A 21,448-nucleotide genomic window follows, 5' to 3' on the forward strand; every position below is an offset into this window, starting at 1 on the left:
GTCAGGTTGAGTTTTAGGTAGAGCCTGCACCTTTGCCCTGAGGCTGACGTGTGTGTGTGTTGGGAGCAGGCTCACGATCCGCGTCGGAAAGCAAAGTGGAAACCAGCAGAAAGTGGATAGAGGTCACGGGAAGTTCCTGGGAGGACCTTGCTCAGAGCATGGCTTCTGGGTCCCTCTTACTTTGGTGACTCTGATTGCTCCTCTGGGTCCCCCAAAGGGAACGAGGTCCTCAGGGCTTAGGCCCTTAGGGAAACAACAGAAACCCATGGAGAGAGAAGGCATTCTGGATCCTTGATCTGGGAACAGACAAAAGTTCCAGTCCCATCGCTGACTCAGTGGAGATTAGTTGAAGCAATCTCTGGGGGATAGTGAAGAACAGGGAAGCCTGGCGTGCTGCAGTCCATGGGGTCCCAAAGACTCAGACACAACTTAGCAACTGAACAAAAAAAACTCAATTGAGGCAGCACAAGTTGGGGCCAGCAGGGCTTGGTGAGGATGGCCAAGGGCTCAGGACACCAAGAGGCTGCAAAGGGGCCTCACCCATAAAAGTTGTCTCACCCACGACTCATCCTTCCTGACTCGTGTTCTAGTGGGTCTCAGACGGTCCCATATTCTGTGCTCCAGAGACTCCATGCCAAGTGAGCAAGCACTGGGAGGCGTCTGGGACCCCAGGGCAGTGTGAGGACTGCCGAGTGCCCATGTGGCTGCCAAGGGTCTGGTGACCCTCCTTTCCTGTTAGCATGCCCCCTCCCTCCATTCTCAGAATCTTCCCCTTCCTTTCCCCCAGGGAATAGATGGGGAGGTCAGGTAACTAGAGCTAATACTTTCCCTGAGCAACCATGGAGAGACCAGAGCAGAGATTCAGGTGAATTTCTTGCTGGACAAGACCCAAGGGCAGTATATTTTGCAACCAGGGGAAGGAAAGTGCTCTTGATTCAGATCTCTCTGGTGGTCCACCGTGGGTCACAGGACCAGTCACTTGCCCTGCTGAACCTCCCCCCACTGTGGGAATTGCAGCCTGAGTTCTGGTCCATCCAGGCTTCAGGGCAGCCTGTCAGTGTTGCCAGGAATCCAGGAGGACCCTGAGCCTGGGCCCAGGTTCCTGAATAGCCTCAGATCTCAGAGCTGGTTCTCTGCCTCAGGCTCTTCCTCTTGACCTCACTCGGGTCTTGGGTCTCAGGTAAGCTCTTTCACACAGTCCGTAAGGAGACGTGTCTGGAGGAACTAAGGACCCGCATCTGCTTTGTGGCTGATATTATAGTAAACGTCTGTGTCGGGGTGTAGTAATTCCTGCAAAAGAAAACCGATGCCTTCCAGCTCATGTAACCTTCTTAGATGACTTCCCAGGGACTTCCCAGCCCCGGGTTACCCAGGGTCTGTTCGTGTCAGAGGTTTTTGGTCCAGACCCACCTCCCCTTCATCCCCTCTCCATCTTTCCTGCTATTTCTTGGACCTCCAAACACAGCCAGGTGTGCAGGGGGCACTTCCTTTGCCTTCTGGGCTATGGAACCAGAACTTGGATCCCCACACTCACCTGGTAGATGGGAGCTGGTGGCCTGGCATCAGGTAGGGAGGCCTGGGCATGGAGGAAGTGGGCATCAGAGGAGAGGGAAAGAGAGTCATTTCTCCCGACCAGCCATCTCCAAGCCTGGAACCCCGACCCCAAATCCTATCTGGGCTCTGTTTCCCACCCTTGTTAGCCTAGCTCCCCTGACGGATGATCCAGTGCCCACTCTCTTCCTGGCTGAACTCCAAGGTTCTCCTGAGTTCTAGTCAGGGGACCAGAGCAGCCTCTGCATAAGGTTGTGGGTGGTCATGTCCCTGAAGTGCATCCAGCTCCCAGCTTGGTGGGACTTGCCATGTTCTAACTACTCTGATGAGCTTCCCTGGTGGCTCAGAAGGCAAAGAATCTGCCTGCAATGTGGGAGACCGAGGCTCGATCCCTGGGTCAGGGAGATCCCCTGGAGAAGGCAATGGTAACTCATTCCAGTATTCTTGCCTGGAGAAATCCATGGACAGAGGAGCCTGGCAGGCTACAGTCCATGGAGTCACAAAGACTGGACATGACTGAGTGACTTTCAACTACCCTCGAGTGAAGGGTGTCTCACAGTGCTTCTGGGTTGGACAGTCCCCCTGCCCAGAGCTTGTGAAGCGGGGACGCTGGGAGAAGAGACAAGGAAGGAATGTACTTACCTGGGAGACAGAGCTGCCAGAGGGACCACGTCCTGGGAGGAGACAGGAGTTACCACTGAGCATGTGAGGAAGCTTAGCCCATTCTCCTAGGAGAGGTTGGATGTCCACCTTCCGGAGAACCATGGGAGAAAGATCCCCACCAAGGGAGAGAACCTCTGGCAATTTCAGGCCCCAGTGAGGGCGAGGGAGCCTCCCAGGATGATAACCCATAGGAAAAGCAGACTAGCCAATTGGATCCCCTGTGCTGAAGCCCCAGAGAAAGGGCCAGAGACCCTGGGGGTGGCAGGCAGGAACAGACATGGCAGGGCCTGACCGGGGCTCCCCGCTGTCCTGGGCTGAACAGACACTCACCTGAGGTGGACGCTGGGGGCCAGTTCCCTCTGTTGTGCAGGCAGCCGGGGTTAGGAAAGAAAAACAAAACAGGCATATTTGTGAGGAGTGTAGACGGAGGTCAAGGCTTTGTTATCAGAACACGGGACAGGAGGATCCCCATGTCCAAGCAGGGGCTGGACACCTCCTTTCTCCACCAAGGCTGCTTCGGAGGGGAGGGCCCAGTAAGGACACTGAGGAAAGTCCTTAAGAAGCCATTTCTGCCCTGAGTCCAGAGGGGCAGGACCATAGGCTAATAGGGTTCAGGAGAAAGTGGCCACTCAAGGGACCAAGGCTCTGGGAAAGGCGTCCATCCATCCAAAGCTTTGTCTGAGTGGATTCATCACGCTTATGGAGAGAGCAGGGCCAGTGCATAGGGAGGAAAGCGGTCAGCCAGAGACTCTGGGATCTCACTGAGGGCAGTGTCGCTGCTGTGGCCACCTGCCCTCACCCAGGAGCTGCTGAAATGTGACAGTGGCCTTGTCCTCTGTCTCCATCTACCTGGACCTTAAGTGTAGAGACATCCCACCACCTGCGGACCTGGCACGATGTTCTGTCTCATGCATCAGGGGTGTTGTTAATGCATCTGCCACGTGGGGGCATTTGACCCCACCTGGCCTGTCCAAACTTCCACTCTCTGGCCAAGTGTGGACTTGGCGAAGACGACCCTCAGCTCCTGGCCCTGTGACTGCCCCTCATCAGAGTAGGTGGATTTAAATATACAGGAAGAGATACCTTTTTCTGAGTACTTACTACCTGCCAGCCTACATATAGGGAACGAGGACAAGGAGGTGTCTTAATTGTGTTAACTGATAGATGGGCCTTCCCTGGTGGCTCAGAGGTAAAGAATCCACCTGCCAATGCAGGGGACACAGGTTCGATCCCTGGGCCAGGAAGATTCTCTGGGGAAGGAAATAGCAACCCACTCCAGTATTCTTGCCTGGGAAATTCCATGGACAGAGGAGTTCATGGAGTGGCAAAGGAGATGGATACAACTTGGCGACTAAATAACAAAATAAATGAGGATGGTGCTAAGGAAGCTGCCACAGGTCAATACCTGGTGAGGCAGGAACTGAAGAATGAGAGAGAATACCCGTGGGGAAGTGGGGAGGTCCTGGAGATCCAGGCCGGAAATTGGAGGATGGGGTGTCCTTCCTCTAGGACTAGGGTCAACCTGGGGGTGGGGGCAGCATCTGGGAATGCCACTGTACCTGTGAAGGAAAATGAAACACCCCAGGACAGCCAGCAGCGTCAGCACAAGCAGGACCCCAATCACGATGCCAGTAATGGCCCCCACACCGAGGGCTCGGGTGTTTTCTCGCCCTGAAAGCAGAAGAGAAAGAGAGAGGGGAAATGGGGTCCGAGTTCACTGGAGGCAATACCAAGAGGAGTCTTACAGGGAGAGGGCCTGGTTAGGTGGAAGGAAATGCTCTGAGGCCTGTGTGGTTGCGTGTTTTGTCATCACAGTGTCCTCCTGACTCTCCCACTGCACGAGGCTGCATCATTTCCCTCTTCGTCAGATTTGAAACCTTGGACTTGCTCTAGCTCTCCATTCTCTCACTGTAGCCATCTCCATGTCCTGTTCATTTTCCTTTGAAGGACTCTTTTCTTCTCACATTATGCGCCCTCCCTCTGATTTTTTGTTTCCATCACAACTGTCGGTCTTAGAGGGTAGTTCCTCTCCAGTCCACCCAACATTGATTAGTAGTAATAATATTAATGAACTGTTTCCAGGTACTCCTGTGCGACTGGCAAAGTGGGGAATCCTTTACACCCATTTTTTCTGATCTTTCCATCCCCACGAGGGAGGGGTTGTCATCCCCGCTGTGCATGCACAGATTTGAGACACACAGTTCTTCCATAAAGGAATGGAGGCCCCAGAGCTAGGATCAGGTGGAACAGAAATGTAACTGAGTTGTTTGACTCTACAGCCAAAACCCACAACGCTGAAATCCAAAATATCCTCTGTGAACACTTCTTACCTGCCCACTCTGTGTGGGTAAGAATTTTACCTACAGAAGAATTTTAATCTCATTCCCTTCCTAGTGACCATCCTCACAGCAGCCCTAAGATCCAGCTCTTCTTCTCCAGTTTTACAGACGGGGAAACGGAGGCACAAGATCCAGTACCTTGCCTACAGTCAAACAGTTCTCACAAACAGTAAGCAAACTATGACAAAATTAGCTAAGTTTTGCATAATTAATTAAACACATTGCTCTACAGGCTCCAAAAGGAGACTACCCACATCCTCATGATTTGCATTCATTACACACCCATTTCCAGTGAAATTACAAGGGAAGATGGAGAGGTGTGGAAGGTCACTATAGTGCTCAGTGGGGCACTGGATCACATTGGCAGACTCTGACTGGGAGGAGACCCCACACTGATCAGACCCTGCATCCTCTGTCCTGACACTGTTGCTTGTCTGGGACAGCATCACCTTCTCAGTGAGCCGTAAACTCTGCTCATTGTTTCACCGACCATTGGATGCTTGTCCCCATATCACTTGGTCTTATTACATCCAGATTGGAAGGCTCATGGGATTTCTAAGAGGGAGGGATTGATTACCAAAGAGCATGACCTTTGTCTGTGGTTCCAGATCATTGGGATTGGCTCCTCTGTCCATGGAATTCTCCAGGCAAGAATACTGGAGTGGGTTGCCATTTCCTCCTCCAGGGGATCTTCCTGACGCCCAGGGATCAAACCTGCATCCCTTAGTCTCCTGCATTAGCATTGGCAGGCAGGTTCTTTACCACTAGCCCCACATGAGAAGCCCCTAGAGAGGGAAGGGAGTACTTCAAACTTGAGGAGAAGTCCAGTTCCTTGATTGATGCCATCTGAGAGTTCGTGGGATGAGCCTTCCTTCTCAGGGTCCACAACTAGCCTCCTCTCTTTGTGGTTTTCTGCTCCTAGTGTGCTTGTCTGAGATTGACCCAGTAGCCACATAATCAGTGTCCATGTCTAAAGCACTGGAGTGCACAGTGTGAGGGGATGGCTGTCTCCACATTGGTCAGATCTGAGGAGCACCTGCTTCTCACGAAAGATGTGTTCTTCCTCATTGTTAAATTATTTAAACAGGGTTGAAGAAAATCTGGAGCTGAAGAATAGGAAGTGAAAACAATAACTTAGAAGGGCGATTCCTCAGCACGTCTGAGCAGGTAGAAGAAAGCATCTGTGAACACGAAGATAGAAAAAAAGAAGTTACTCAGACTGGGGAGTAGAAAGGGAAAAAAAAAAAGGCAAATAGTGACTCCAGGCAAAGTATTATGCAGAACTCCATCAGGTGGACAAACATATGCAGGATGGCAGTTCCTGAAGGAGAAGAGAGAGGGAAAAACAATGAAAAATATATATAAAAATGAATGGTTTAAAACCTCCAAAAGTAGATGAGATCACATATTAGAGATGGTTGAGGAACTCCAAAAAGGGGTAACTCAAGATATAGACTTTGTGACACAATAGAGTCAAAATGTTGAGAGACCGAGGGAAAGAGGAAGTGAAAAACGCAGCGAGAGAGGAGTGACTCAGCGTGTGCAGCAGATCTTCAACAGTGTGAAAAGCAAATTCCACATCAGAAGGCGTTGGGATGACCGACTGAAGTCCTAAAAGCAAGACTGTCAACCGGCGAAGCAATGTACAGAGAAGCTCTCCTTCAATGAAGCTCAAATTAGGACTTTTCCAGATAAACAACAGTCGAGGGAACTCATTCCTTGGAGACACAGCATATATGAAGTGTGAAAGGAAGCCTTTAAGATGACTGAACAAACATTACACGGTAACTCAGAGCCACAGGCAACCTAGACAAGAGTGGTCAAATTACACAATAGGTAGCTATCTTATCTGAGCCGGTATTATTGTCTTTTATATAATTGCTCATTTTTGTTTTTTATTTCAAAGATATTACATGAGACAATGTTTATAAATCTATATAACGGGCATATATTGTACAAGGACGGCTGAAATATATGACAACAAGTGTGTAATATGGAGGCGATGGAGATGCACAGGAGCACCTTGTTTGTAATATACATCATAGATCTGGTTGGTATTTCAACTCGATAGTTATGTGTTTAAGATATAACTGTCATCTTCAAGTTAGGCGCTAAGAAAAGAACTGAAATACATTGGAAAGGGGAAGAACAGAATCAAAATGACACATGAAAGGAAATCATCTAAATACCAAAGAGGAAGTAATAGAGGAATTAATGAATAAAGCATGTAAGACATATAACAAATAGCTAGATGGCAGAAGCTCTTTCTTATTGGGAAGTATTTGAATGATAGATAGCCTCAACCTTCAAATTAAAGGCAGAGGTTGACAGAATGGATAAAAATTATAACCCCTCTCTATACTCTCTTCATGAGACTCACTTTAGATACAAAAACATAGAAGGTTGAAGTAAGGCTGGAAAAAGATATTCTATGCAAATAGCAATAAAAAGAGAACTGTGGTGGCTGTATGAGTGTCTGCTATAATCATCTCTAAATCAAAAAAGCCTGCAAGAGACATTAGGACCTTGCATATCAAGAAAAGTTTCCATCCATCAAGGAAATAGAACAATTATAAGCATTATGCACCCAACAACACCAGATTTGTGAATCAAAAATGGACAGCATCGAGGGGAGAAATAGCTCGGTCATAACACTGACACTACAACACCCCACTTTCAATAATGGACACAGCAGTCAGAGAGATTTCACTGACAACTAGAGACCGTGAGAACACTGTAAACCAGAGACCTAACCGACCAACAGACAACACACAGTCATAGGAGTTTATGTTGCACAAAGTACAGTCCTCAAGGCCCCCAGCTCTCACCACACATGACCACCGCCCATCCTGTGAAGAAACGGTGTCACTTCCACTGTAGAGACGAAGGTGCAACTAAGAAAGCCAAGTGGAGGGACCTGGAGTTGAGTGTGGCAGCAAGCCTGCAATCACAACAGTGCGAACTAACATCCTGACACTTACTGCCTGAACATGTCTGCTGTAATTTCCACCTTCATCGGAGCGCGTATTCACAAAGCTCTATAAAGTGCATAACAAACACCACTGTACACATAAGAAAAAGGAGATTTAGGCTTTATGACTCACCAGGGCTTCCTAGGAGGCACCAGTGGTAAAGATCCCACCTGCCAATCAGGAGGCATAACAGACACGGATTCAGTCCCTGGGTGGGGAAGATCTCCTGGAGGAGGTCACAGCAACCCCTGCAGTGGAAGGTGGAGTCTTAACCACTGGACTGCCCAGGAAGTCCCAGGTACTGATTTTAGTGCTGCTTCCAGCGGTCTTGGCAACGAGGCTTCACAGCAGAGGGCCAGGAGAAATCAGGGGATGAGGAGGGGAGAGACAGCACAGGTTCTAATTGCTTGAAGTGAAGGAAATGAGATGATAGGCTAATTGTTGGTGGAGTTAATAAAAGAAGCTTATCCAGTGAAAATGGGCTTCACTGGAGGCTTAGCCGGGAAGACTGCCTGCAGTGCAGCAGACACGGGATCGATCCTTGGGTCAGGACGTACCCTGGAGTAGCGAATGGCAACCCACTCCAGGATTCTTGCCTGGGAAATCCCATGGACAGAGTAGCCTAGTGAGCTCAAGTCCGTGGTGTCACAAAGAGTCGGACACCACTGAACGACTAAGACAGGAGGCGACAGTGGTCACTCACAGGTCACCCTCACCCTAGGGGGCCACTTCTGCTGAAGTTGCCCCTGTTGGAGACCTCACACTGATAATCCCCGGCGTCCTGTCTGCTGACAGGGTCTATGGTGAGGGTGCTGCTGTCTGAGGACAGTGTCATCCTGTCTGCAAGGAGGAGACTCTGGCCTTTGAAGAGCCAGCGTATGGAGACCCCAGTCTCATCTGTGAGGCAGGTCAGGACCACGGGGCCCTCATGTTCTGGGACTGTGGTGTTGCTGACTTGGAGGGAAGGCCGTGCCACTGGGTCTGTGGAGAGACAGAGGGGTGACTGCTGAGAGTGGGTCAGGGGCCTGGGTCTTGCTCCCTCCTCAGTCTTGGGGCCCAAGACCTCTGTAAAGATGACTGTGAGGAAGGCCCTGGGTCTTTGTTCAGGTGGCAACGGGAAAGAGATGATCGCACATCTCCTCTGACCCCCAGATCACACAAGAGGGACCCTTGCCTGGTTGCTGGGACAACACTCTAGTACTAGACAGCTCTGTGCTATCAGCCCTGGGAACCTTGATCTTCTGACTGTGGGGCTATCCAGGACAGTCAGAGAATGTAGGATCTGAGAGTACATGTTGTGATTGGGAATAGAGAGAGCCTGGGTGTATTCCTGGGGCCTCACACTGACAAGCGGGGAGCGCTGTGTGGCTGGGTTAGAGGCTGTGTGGCAGGAGAGGTTGAGGTTCCCCTCTGGATGGTCAGAGGAGTCTGAGGGGTAGTGGTGGGGTGATCGGACCGTTTAGAGCAAAGAGCAGAAAGCCACACGTGGTGCAATCAGAGGGAAGGCAAGTTCCTGGTCTGTATTGGGGCCCCTGGGTCCTTCATGCTCACTCATTGTGAGTCTGATGTTAATTTGTTTCTCCCATCATATTCTGGTGATCCTCAGCCATCCACACAGAGCAGCCCATCCCCTCCCTGTCCTCATTCAAGGTGGACCTGCCTGGGCTTGCCTGGGACAGGAAGTCATGGCCAGTCTGGGTGTCCAGGGGTGATGGCCCATGTACTCGGACCTGAGAGGGAGGGGTGTGGATTGGCCTCTGGCAGTGTGCATTTGGGTGGGCAGCTCAGGCCACATAGGAACAGAGGTTACTCACAGAGGACATCCAGGGTGAATGGGTCACTGCGGCTGATGCTCACTGGGTTCCGGGTTTCACACACATAGGGTCCTTTCTCTTTCCTTGTGACGGTGACCACTGTGAGAGTCCTCTTGTCCTCGGACAGTTCCAGCCTGGTGCTCTTGGGGAGGCTCTGATTGCTGATCCACCACATGTAGGAGGTGTTCTGAGTCTCAGGTCCACATGTTAACACCACAGTGTCCTTGTGCTCCCAGGGGTTGGAGTTGTTGCTGGTGATGACGGGTGTGGGTAGCACCGCTGTGCAGATAACAGAGAGGACATTGCCCTGAGCCTCCCTGGTGGCTCAGACAGTAAAGAATCTGCCTGCCAGTGCAGGAGACCTGGGTTCAGTCCCTGGGTCAGAAAGATCCCCTGGAGAAGGGAATTGCCACCCAGTCAATATTCTTGCCTGGAGAATTGCATGGACAGAGGAGCCTGGTGGGCTACAGTCCATGGAATAGGAAAGAGTAGGACGTGACTGAACGATTAACACTCTCACTTTCTTATACTTTTGGCTCCTCTGAAAGCATCTTTCAACAAAATTGGCATCCTTCGCCTCTCAGCCAGACTTTAAAGAATAAGGCAGGCTTGTGTGTGGCAGGACAAATGCATGGGGACCTGAGCTCAGTGAGTGTGAGGCCACCTGCTCTATGTCTGGGAGAAGCACAGGCTTCCTTGGGGGTTGATTGTGCAGCAGCGTTTAGTGGTGGACAGAACAGGGTAGATTCAGAGACCGCCTCACATATCTCCGAGTTTTCACCAACCAGCATCAGGAGAGAGCTCCTTGGGCAGCACCCTGTGGTGGAGGAGCTGCCAGCAGTGTCTTCCTTTCTGTGTTCCTCTCTGGGGGTGCTGAGATTTTTCTGGCGTCTCTAAGTCCCCTAGGGCATTTGCTTGATTCCTGGGGACCTCGTACCTGTGTGCTGTCCATGCTGAGTCTCATGAGTAGGACCAGACTGTGCCCCTGCACGGAGGTGGCTCTTGGGGCTGAGCCCTGGCTGGTGACCAGCTTGGAGCCTCCAGATTTGGCACAGGCTTCCCAGGGTCACTGGAGGCAGGAGCCCTGGGACAGGGTCTGGGAGGGACTTCCTGGGGCTGAGCTTCTCTGTGAGGATCCCTGGGGGCCCTCAGGCCAGGGTCTTCCCTGAGTCCTGCAGGGTCTTCCTCAGGGTCATGGTCACGGGGAGGGGCCCAGGGGGCTGACTAAGAGTGCTCTCCCTCTGCCGAGTCCCTCATCAGACCGTCCTTCTCTCTACACAGTGTCTGCAGGGCCTGGCTTCCTGGAAAGCATTTCTGACCCTTTGGAGTTGGTCTCCACAGTGTGCGCGCTGCACTGAATGTTCAAACCCCAACACGGGACACAATGCAGAGGGGATGGAGGTGCCATCCGGGTTAGTCAGAACAGAATTCATCCCCCAACACCCCGAGGTCAGAGAGGAGGCACTCACGGAGTACATGGAGGTGTCCAGTTTGTCTTTCTGTCTGTAAATCATCCTTTGTAATGAGCAGGAGGTAGGAGCCTGTGTCTTTCTGGGTGACGTTCTGGATCAGCAGGGTTCCGTTGGGGTAAAGTGTCTCCCGTCCGCTGTGTGCAGGCCCTTTGGTAGTTGCGTTAGTGTCTACCCTATATGATGCGATTAGCTGGCTGTTGTCTACCCTTTCTCCTCTGTACCAGGCATAGGCTAGAGGATTCTCTGTCAGGTTGTGGGCAAGTAGAAGAATATCCGACCCTTCTGCAGCAAGGGGGGGCATCGTTTCAATAGTGAGCTGGGCAGTGGTGGGCGGGGTCCAGAAAGTTAAGAGGGAGACTAGGAGGGAAGAGAGAGAAATCAGTTAATATTGTGACCTATGTGGGGGATGGGAAAATGGTGCCCTGGGTCCTGAGCAGGTCTCTTCATCCCTCAGCCTTAGTGTGGGTATGTGTGCATGTATGTGTGTGTGTGGTTCAAGGTCAGCAGCATGACCCCCATCACTTCAGCCCCTCTGGGCTCGTTTTTTCCTGTTTCCCCAGCTGTCCCCTGGCTCACTCCCTCACTGCCCTCACACTCCTGCTCACACTCAGGGCCTCTTGGGAGATGCCCCTTGCCCCGACCAACTGCTGTAAAGACCCTCCGTGCTCACTTGCTGACCCTTCCCCGCTCCCTTTCCTGCGTGACGCCTGTAGCACCTGCCAGCACACTCTCGATCTCTCTGCTTGTCTGTCTTCCTCCCCACAGGGCTTGGGCTCCGTGAGGGCAGGGGCTTGTCTGATCCTGCTTGAAACCCAGGGCCAGGACCAGGCTCCAGTCATTAGTACCTGGGGATGAAGGAAGGAGAAGTCCCAGGAATTCCACAGCCTGCTGTTTATTTGTCAGTTTCTAAGGGTGCGGGTAAGGACAAAGTTTACTGTTCTGGTTGTTTTTCTGTACTGACACAATAAACTGTTATTATTGTCATCAGTTTTCAACAATTACTGCTCAGTGAAGAATAACTCATGAAACCTACAACAGTTGAGGTCTTCCCACCCCTCACCAGCTCTACTTCATGGAGAGTCTCCTGTGGCTGAGCCCCCCACCCTCCCCTGTCCTCTGTGCTCAGGTGTGAACACAAGCCCTCTGTCCCCTCTCAGAGCCCTGTCTCCCCCAGACACCAGCCAGTCTCTTGTTCTCCAGTCTCTGCCCACTCCCTGAAAATTGTCCCCTCTCACCTGCCAGGAGGAGCCTGTTCCAGGGGACATGCCTCCTGCTTGCAGGGCCCGACCGGGGCTCCATGGTGCCTGCTGTCTACTGTGTCCCTCTCTCTGGGAGGAGAACTTCTGGTCCAGAAACGCTCAGAAGCACTGCAGCCTGCTGTGTGAGCTCCGCTGTCCTTCCCTCTGTGTGCTGGGCCTCCTCCGGGGGCAGGAGCACGTCGCTGGGTCACGTGGCCCGGGGCGGGGTCTCTGCCCAGGCCCCGCCCTCTGCCTCCCCTCTCCTCCTTCCCTCCCTGGTGGTCCCCCTCCCCCGTCCCCCTTGTCTGTATTTCTATTCCCTGAATTCTGCTGAGTCCCCTGCCTTCTAGAGCAGTGATTCTCCACCTACACACACACACATCTACACACATATACCCACCACACACATACATACACACACAGCTACACGCAGACACCTACATACACACACATCTATACACACACACGCACACACACACACACCCTTGTCTGGAAAAGCACAACCTTGGGGTGTTCGGGCCCGAGGTTCCCACTGCTCTGGATCAGATGCACACTCAGCCTCCCTCAGAGCCCTCTGTTATCCCTTTCTGGGTTTTCCCTTCAGAGGAGGAGCCTGGGGGTGGGGGGTGCATGAGGAACGTTGTCACAGGGACGTCTTCCCCACGGTGCGTGGGAATCACCTGTGGAGCTTCATGAAGACTGCGAACCCCCAGGTGACACCTTAGAAATGCTGTTTCAGCAGCCACCAGGTCACACGCTCGCCCAGCCTGGCTGAGACCCCAGAACACCGGTTAGGCTGCCCCACCCACCCCAGTGTTGGCCTCTGCTGTGTTTTGGTCTGAGGTCTCTCAGCACAACACACAGATCCAGCGGTTTCCAAATGTTGGTGGTAATTGTTCCCGGACACAGAAACCCAGCTGGATGCCCAGGGTCTTCCTGTTCTCAAATATCTGAGAGGACTGCATTTACTCCCCCCTCAAGGTCACACTGACTCTGGAGGAGAGAAAGGAGTCAGATGAGCGATGACTGGAGAGGGGACCTGACCTCCACTTTCCAGTGTCACCAGCCTGGCATCTGTTTTCAGGGACAGAGACCCAGAACTGAGTTCAGGAGGAGCTGCAGTTCTCAGGTGAGAAGGGAAAGGCTTCCTGTGTGTCCTGGGAGGAGAGGAACCTGGTGCTGATGGGTGGGCTGACTCTGGGCTCCCTGGTCCTCGGGTCAAGTTCCGGGAGACTCTCCGTCTCTGTGTCTATTGCCTGAACCTTGGTTCAGAAACTATTCAGGTCCTCCTTGCCATTACAGGGCCTCCTCTGTCACCCTGGCTGATCTTTCTGTGGTCGCTGTGATCTTTCCCATGGGTGGTTGCAGGCAGGGATGAGAGCTGGCATGGGTGCCCATAGGCCCCTAGAAGGTTGGGCCGCGTAGTGTGGGCACATATGAGGGGCTCTGAGGGTCTGTAGAGGGTCTGAGGGTCTGAGGGTCTGTCTTAGACCCCTGGGGTCTAAGGCCTGATAATCCGAGGTGGAGTTGATGTAATAATAATAGATATAAGTACACAGTAATTGTAACACGCTTGAATTATCACCAAATCATCTCCACCCTCCGCAATTGTCTTCCATGAAACCGGTCCCTGGTGCCCTTAAGGTTGGAGACCGCTATTTAGAAGGAGGGATGGAAATCAGGCTCCTTCTCCACTTCCTTAGGCAAAACAAAATTCACCTGCTAATTTCCTGTTTGGCCCAATGTTGCCCCCTGGAGGTTATGAGCAGACCCGGGGACAATGTAACAGGCGGCTGCTGCTGCTGCTGTTGCTGCTAAGTCCCTTCAGTCGTATCCGACTCTGTGTGACCCCATAGTCGGCAGCCCACCAGGCTCCCCCGTCCCTGGGATTCTCCAGGCAGGAACACTGGAGTGGGTTGCCATTTCCTTCTCCAATGCATGAAAGTGAAAAGTGAAAGTGAAGTCGCTCAGTCGTGTCCGACTCTAGCAACCCCATAGACTGCAGCCTTCCAGGCTCCTCCGTCCATGGAATTTTCCAGGCAAGAGTACTGGAGTGGGCTGCTGGGGTGCAAATGCCAAAGGGAGTGAGTTGGTTATGTGCTCTGGGCAGAGGTGGGCGCTGACCTCCAGACTAGAGGCTATCAGCCGGGGTTCAGGTCTCTGTGGGTCCCCAGGCTTCCTGACCTCATCCCAGTGCAGGGTGAGCCCAGGGAGACGATGGGCATTGTTCAGTGGCAGGAGAACCATCCATCCAGGTGGACGTGTGCTCAGGAGGAGCTCTCAGTCCCTGAGGCTTCAAAGGAAGGGCCAGCGGGGGGTCTCGGGGCTTTGGGGAGAGGATGGCGGCCTGTGGGCTGGACCCCAGAAGGCCCTGTCCTCCTCCACCTCACAGCACTGGGCCTGCACCCTAGTTCTCTGTGTCCCCATCAGTGGTCTGCTCTCAGCCTCCCCACAGTGCCAGGACCTGGGGAGACTCTGTCAGGGGAGCCCCTGGGCTCCTCTGTCAGTGGAGGGAAGACCCCCGTGGGACTCCAGTCCCCCTGGGATAAATCAACTGCAGAAGCTATGTTCCTCTGTTCCGGAAGTTCCCCTCCTTTCCCAGGATGCCTTAGGGGGAGGGGCTGAGATGTCTCCAGGGACCAGACCCACGTGTTCCCACAGATCAGGGACCTTGGGATGAGGAGCTGCTCCCCAATTCCTGTGAGTTCACGCTGGGGCTCCCCCTCCCCTGTGGTGACTCCCTTGGGATGGAGGATCGGGAGTCTGAGCCAGGTCAGGTCTCCAAGAGAAGGGGAAGGACTCAAGGTGCCAGCCCAGGCCCTCCAGGGAGACTAGAAGATTCTCCTGAGTAGAGATGGAAGAGGGTGTGATTATCTGGGAATGAGCAGAGGTCTGACTCCTCACACTTAAGAGGCCCCTGTCCTCACTCCTGACTCCAGGAGGAATAAAGTTCCGTCCTGGAGCAGCTATGGGCACTGGCAGGTCTCCTCCCACTCTGATGCCAGAACCCCTGTGTCCACAAGGAATATTCTCTGACCCCTCGGTGTCACACTGGGTGGGGGGTGTGAGTTCTGGCTTCTGTCATGCAGATTCCCTTATCTATTTAAAGAGTATTTATTGAGCATGTGTGACCTGTCAGCCCTGGGTTGTGTCCTGGTGTCCAGAGAATAGGATAGACTTGGACTTCGAGCTCACACACCTGACCTTGTGACGGGGAGACAGACACTCAGAGAAAATCCTGGAAAAAAGGAGCTAATTATGATGGAGGGATAGACTGAAAGGGAAGCGTCTGGTGGAAAGGAAAGGGTCCGGAGTCTGTCATGGAATCTCAGCTGGACTGGGTGTCATGGAAGGCACCCCTGCAAAAGTGATCTTTTGACTGAGATGTGAAGGGTGAGCAGACCCTCAGCAGAGAAGGATGGGGCTCAGAGGGCAGAGCTACCTGAGGGGAGTCTGGCCTTCAGGTGGGCCTGGCTGGGAGGAGGAGCTGCCAGAGTCCAGTGTGGGGAACTGGGAGAGTGGAGAGGACTGTGGACGGAGTAGGTTGGTGAGGGTCAGAGGCTGCTGGGCGGTGGGACCTGCTAAGTGGGAAGGAGGTGGGCAGCCCTGTGGAGGCTCCAGACTATGGAGGAGCTCTGCCGCCCTCTGGCGGCCACAGAGGGGAGTGTCGAAGGGAAAGTTCAGTTCAGCTCAGTTGAGTCGCTGACTCTTTGCGACCCCATGTATCGCAGCACGCCAGGCCTCTCTGTCCAGCAGCAACTCCTGCAGTTCACTCAAACTCATGTCCATCGAGTCGGTGATGCCATCCAGCCATCTCATCCTCTGTCTTCCCCTTCTCCTCCTGCCCCCAATCCCTCCCAGCATCAGAGTCTTTTCCAATGAGTCAACTCTTCGCATGAGGTGGCCAGACTACTGGAGTTTCAGCTTTAGCATCATTCCTTCCAAAGAAATCCCAGGGCTGATCTCCTTCAGAATGGACTGGTTGGATCTCCTTGCAGTCCAAGGGACTCTCAAGAGTCTTCTCCAACACCACAGTTCAAAAGCATCAATTCTTCGGCGCTCAGCCTTCTTCACAGTCCAACTCTCACATCCATACATGACCACTGGAAAAACCATAGCCTTGACTAGATGGACCTTAGTTGGCAAAGTAATGTCTCTGCTTTTGAATATGCTATCTAGGTTGGTCATAACTTTCCTTCCAAGGAGTAGGCGTCTTTTAATTTCATGGCTGCAGTCACCATCTGCAGTGATTTTGGAGCCCCCCAAAATAAAGTCTGACACTGTTTCCACTGTTTCCCCATCTATTTGCCATGAAGTGATGGGACAGATGCCATGATCTTTGTTTTCCAAATGTTGAGCTTTAAGCCAATTTTTCCACTCTCCTCTTTCACTGTCATCAAGAGGCTTTTTAGTTCCTCTTCATTTTCGAAGAGGAACTTCGAGAAAAGTTCCTCTTCACTTTTCTCGATGGGAAAGTACTCGAGGTTTTCTCCTAAGACAACTCAAGTATTTGTCAAGTGTTTACATATCATCTTACAAATCCCAGGGACAGAGGTGCTGGCAGGCTACAGACATGAGGTCGCAAAGGATGGTATACGACCAAGCGACTAACCCTTTCAACACTACATATCCTTTATGCTGAATCATGTCCCACTCTGAATTTCCAACATCTCTCGTCCAAGATCTTCTCTTATATACCCCACTCCAAGATTTCATCCAGTTGAGATTTGTGTTGATACCAGGCCAATTTCTCTCTGTAGAAGAGGAAGGATCCAGATGCAACATTCTCAGTCCTTGGGCAGGACTGGAGCATCTGTAAGTAGGAGGAGGGTGAGGAAACGTCCGTGTGTCCTGCCTGATCCAGAGGGTCCATGTGGACATGAAAAGGCTGCATTTCCTTTCCCCCCATACCCCCTTTAGTGTCTTCCACAGGGGGCAGGGCCAGGTGGAATTGGAAGACCAGGGGTGGTGCAGTGATTCTGAACCTCATCTTCCCGCCTTCTGTGTCTCTGCCCCAGCAGGGGACCTGGTCTTCATGGTGAGAAGGAAGGTGGGGCGTCTCCACAGGACCCTGATCAGAGATTCTTTCAGCAAAAGGGACACAGGGATCAAGCATGCTAGCTCTGGACTCAGTGTCCCTGTCACCCTGTAGATGATTGTTGTAACTAAATTATTAGGATTTAATGGGCTCTTTCGTATTCTAATTTATTAGGTTGTTTTTACTTCTTTTTACCTTTTGATATTTGAAGTTTCAAAGGTGAATCTCCATCTTCCTTAAGCCTGAGAAGGGTTGGTGCCAGGGTGGTTCAGTTGTAGTAAAGGTTATTTTTTTATAGTAGCTTCAGTTTTACAGCAAAAGTGAGGGAAGGTACGGAGTTTTCCTAGATACTTGCCGCCCATGAGTGTAGGGTCTCCTCAGTATTCAACATGCCACACCCGAGGTGTACATTTTATTAATTGATGAACCCACATGGACACATGAAAATTACCCAGCTTCCATAGCTTCCATTAGGGTTGACACTTGGTACTGTAAGTTGCCGGAGAAGGCAATGGCATCCCACTCCAGTCCTCTTACCGGAAAATCCCATGAGTGGAGGAGCCGGTAGCCTGCAGTCCATGGGGTCACTAAGAGTCAGACACGACTGAGTGACTTCACTTTCACTTTTCACTTTCATGCATTGGAGAAGGAAATGGCAACCCACTCCAGTGTTCTTGCCTGGAGAATCCCAGGGATGGGAGAGCCTGGTGGGCTGCCATCTTTGGGGTTGCACAGAGTCAGACACGACTGAAGCGACTTAGCAGCAGCAGCTGTAACTTGCATGGGTTTGAACAAGTGATCATCAGCAACATGGACTTCCCTGGTGGTGCAGTGGTAAAGAATCCTCCTCCCTGTTTAGGAGACTCGGGTTTGATTTCTGCCTCAGGAAGATCTCCTGGAGAAGACATGGCAAACCACTCTGGTGTTCTTGCTGGGAAATCCCATGGATAGAGGAGCCTGGCGGGCTACATCCATGGGGTCACAAAAGAGTTGCATATGACTTAGCAACTAGAACAACCGCCAGGTCAGTGACAGTCCTGCTGCCCAAGTCACACCAGCAGGGCTAGTGAGCACAGAGCAGGTGGTTGTGAGTCTGTAGGGCTAGTGAACACAGAGCCTATGGTTGTGTGTCTGCAGGGCTAGTGAGCACAGAGCCTATGGTTTTGTGTCTGTAAATTAAAAAACTATGACATACATCGCTTGTTTATTTACCCATACTCAAATATGGAAACCTCGTGTGTGGGGCGGCCATGATGAACCAGTGTCTATCTACAAGTTAGGCATTGTTTAGAGAACTTTCCTGGTGGCTCAGTGGATAGGAATCCACCTGCCAAAGCACGGGACCCGGGTTTCATCCTTGGTCAGGAGGATTTCACATGCTTTTGAGCAACTAAGGCCATGCATCAGAACTGCTGAGTCTGTGCTCTGAGCCCACGAGCTGCAACGACTGAAGTCTGCTTGCCGAGAGCCCCTGCTCGGGAGTAGAGAAGCCACCTCAATGAGAAGCCGGCGTATCGCAACGAAGAGTAGCCCCTGCTCACCGCACTAGAGAAAACTGGTGGAAAACAATGAAGACCCAGTGCAGCGGGGAAATTAAAAAATAAACAAAATATTTGCTGAGTAGTTCAGAATTAAATGTTATTCCCGAAGTTGTGAGGTCTTCTTTTCAACTCCTTCTTTCTCAAACATCCAGAACACCATTGAAACATTGATTTTCCACAGGCTGAGGACCTGCTCTGCCACTGGGGTGACTTCACTGCAAATTTGTTTTCAGTCTGGAACAGCCAGTAGCGAGCATCCCGCCTTTCACACTGAGCATCTGCTCTGCAGTGAACATCCTCACCACAAATCTCGGCCCCCGTGGAGTGTGAGCCAGGGGCTCATTCATTCGACACACAGACATGCAGTTCCCTGCATCAGGCCTGGAGCTGGCCGGTGGACTCAGCAGAAGCAGGACAGGTGAATCCTTCCATGTCCGAGCTCCCAGCTCAGGGTTCCTCTTAGAACTGGAGTCCTGGTTAACATGTGTGCACACTGAGTGCCACTGTATCCCCTAAACTGCATCTGCATGGGGACTAGAGGAAAACGTTCATTTCCAACATCCTCACCCTTTACGGAAAAATTCTGTGAGGAGATAGCACGTGTGTCCATATGTCCACCTCTCTTCCCACACACCATCCCTCCTTTATCCCCTACCCATCCTTCTGTTCATCTTTTCACGAAGTCCTGTGGCTGCGCCTCTGTGGTTGGTCAGATGCCAGGACCCCTGAGATACCCTCAGTAGCTCCCTCTGCTGCTCCATTTAAACACCATGGTTCCACAGGTGGTGCACATGAGCCCAGGTGATTCCTGCAGAGTCTGTCCCCATGGAAGATAGGGGAGGCCCTGGTAATCCAGTGACCATTATACTGGGTGTCTCGAGCATTTTGCATGACTGTTAGGGATGCTGGATGGGTTAGACCTGAGTCATTGAGAAATATAGTGCTGGGTTTGGGTGTCAGAGTTACCCCTGTCAATGGTACATTTATGGAGAAGAGGAAGTTTGGGGTGACTGTGGAGCCCTAGTTCCTTCTCTTCCTTTGGGTACACAGGCAGACGGAGGAGCCCTCAGGTGACAGATTGTACCCTGGAGACTGGTCTTCAGGCCCCACTTGTTCTTCAGCAGGACGCTTGCTCTGTTGGAAGCGTGGAGAGATGGCAAAAGCTCTCACGCCAGGCTTGAGGCTCAGACTGGAGAAGCTGGGAGGGTAGCCCAGGCGTTCTGCTCAGCCTTGCTCCCTGGGGGAGGGGGGATCATTTGGAGAATGAGGGAACAGGAGGCTGTGCTCAGGAGGCCTCCAGGCTAGGCGATGGCTGTCTCCAAGGTCAGGTACCGAGGGTCAGGACTTAATCATGAAACGTTCCCTCCAAGTTGTAGACAAGCCGGTTATCTGACACTCAGCGGCGGGGAGATACTCTGAGAGGACAAAGTTAGTTCTCAGCCTCCTTGAGGACACCCTCCGGGCGCAGGATCATTCACCTGGGAGTTATCATGGCTGTAGCTACAACTAATACACAGACAGGAGAAGGTGCTCCCGATTCATAAACTAGAGAAAAGCGGGTTATCCCTGAACACATTCTACTATGTTCATCTTTGTCATAGAATAGAAATGGGCAGGATATGCAGCCGTCCCTTCCCATTGATGGGGGCTGAGCACAGCAGAGACACTGTCCATGGTGCTGATGAACACAGGCCACCTGGAGACTTGGGAGTTGTGGTCTTTGAGTCACATCTGCTTTCTTTCCATTCTGAAAAATTGGGCATTGCTAGAAAAGAAGAGGCTTCCATGGTGGCTCAGACAGTACAGAATCTTCCTGCAATCCCAGAGACCTGGGTTTGATGAATCTACAGAGATGGCAATGGCTATCCACTCCAGTGTTCTTGCCTGGAGAATCCCATGGCAGATGTGCCTGGAGGGTTACAGTCCATGGGGTTGCAAAGAGTTGGACGGACTGAACAACTTTCACTTCACTGGAAAGAAGGGGTGGGGAGAGCTGCAGGGAGTGTGGACTGGCCTCGATCTCCAGGGCTCAGGGCCAGTGAGATTGCTGTGGACATCGTGGCGGGACTTGACCCCACATCGGCCTGACAAAGTCCAAGCTGCCCAGAGCAGATTGCAGCGAGGGAAGATGATGCCCACGGCCTTGAGAGGAGTGGGAGGCAGAGCACAGAACCCTAAGAGATGTCCACAACTTCTAGCCCACAATCTGAGAAATGTGCCCCATTATTAAGGAAATCTACAGATGAAATTCAGATCACATGACTGGGAGACTATGGTGGGGTATTTGGGAGATATGGTGGGGTAACTTGGACATTATGGTGGGTGATGTATTGGGCTGAGTCCAATACATTCACAGTGTTCCAAGGCAGGAGAGGCAGAGCCAGAGGGGATGGGATGATGGAAGGAGACCTTGGGGACCTTTAAGATGTTCCACTGCTGGCTTTGAAGATGGAGGAAGTGGCCACGAACCAAGGAAAGCAGGCAGCCTCTCACAGCTTGGAAAGGCAAAGAAATGAACTGTCTGTAGAATCCAGAAAGAACAGCGTCATATTGACACTGTGGTTTGTGCCCCTAAATTTGTGGTCATTTGTTACAGAACAGTAAGGAACACCAAGAAGCGTCACCTTGTCTCATCCAAGACTGTGTGCCTGGGGGGATAAGAAGTAATTTAGACCTAAATCATGATTGGAAGCTTTGCAGGTGGTTTCTCTTACCTCTCATCTCATCTCAGCACAGATGATACATGGCCATGCTTGCCAAGAGCATGCTTGCCAACTGTGGGCTCTGTGCCCTAGGGCACACACCTGCTGTGTTTGTGTG

General features: G+C 51.9%; 1 protein-coding gene across 3 annotated transcripts; it reads right to left on the minus strand.

Annotated features, from left to right (window-relative positions):
• Positions 1–866: 866 nt before the first annotated feature.
• LOC147353947 (cell adhesion molecule CEACAM6-like) lies at positions 867–12,220 on the minus strand. Of its 3 annotated transcripts, XM_086352850.1 has the most exons (8): positions 12,047–12,220; positions 10,809–11,168; positions 9,340–9,618; positions 3,774–3,885; positions 2,545–2,573; positions 2,194–2,225; positions 1,535–1,576; positions 867–1,290 (listed from the first exon to the last, which is right to left on the minus strand). In XM_086352850.1, exons 1-8 carry the CDS (start codon positions 12,108–12,110, stop codon positions 1,225–1,227), a joined length of 984 nt encoding a protein of 327 aa, XP_086208976.1. In that variant the 5' UTR covers positions 12,111–12,220; the 3' UTR covers positions 867–1,224. The 3 variants fall into 3 exon arrangements, 2 of the variants coding, with proteins under 2 accessions (XP_086208976.1, XP_086208977.1); XR_015146140.1 differs by having other exon boundaries at positions 2,194–2,573; XM_086352851.1 differs by lacking the exons at positions 867–1,290; positions 1,535–1,576; positions 2,194–2,225; positions 3,774–3,885 and having other exon boundaries at positions 2,481–2,573.
• Positions 12,221–21,448: the final 9,228 nt, after the last annotated feature.

Source organism: Bos grunniens, chromosome 18 (assembly GCF_055505025.1).
Source record: "Bos grunniens cultivar Pamir isolate PY7600 chromosome 18, Bosgru_T2T1.0, whole genome shotgun sequence".
In the NCBI taxonomy this organism is placed as follows: Eukaryota; Metazoa; Chordata; class Mammalia; order Artiodactyla; family Bovidae; genus Bos; species Bos grunniens.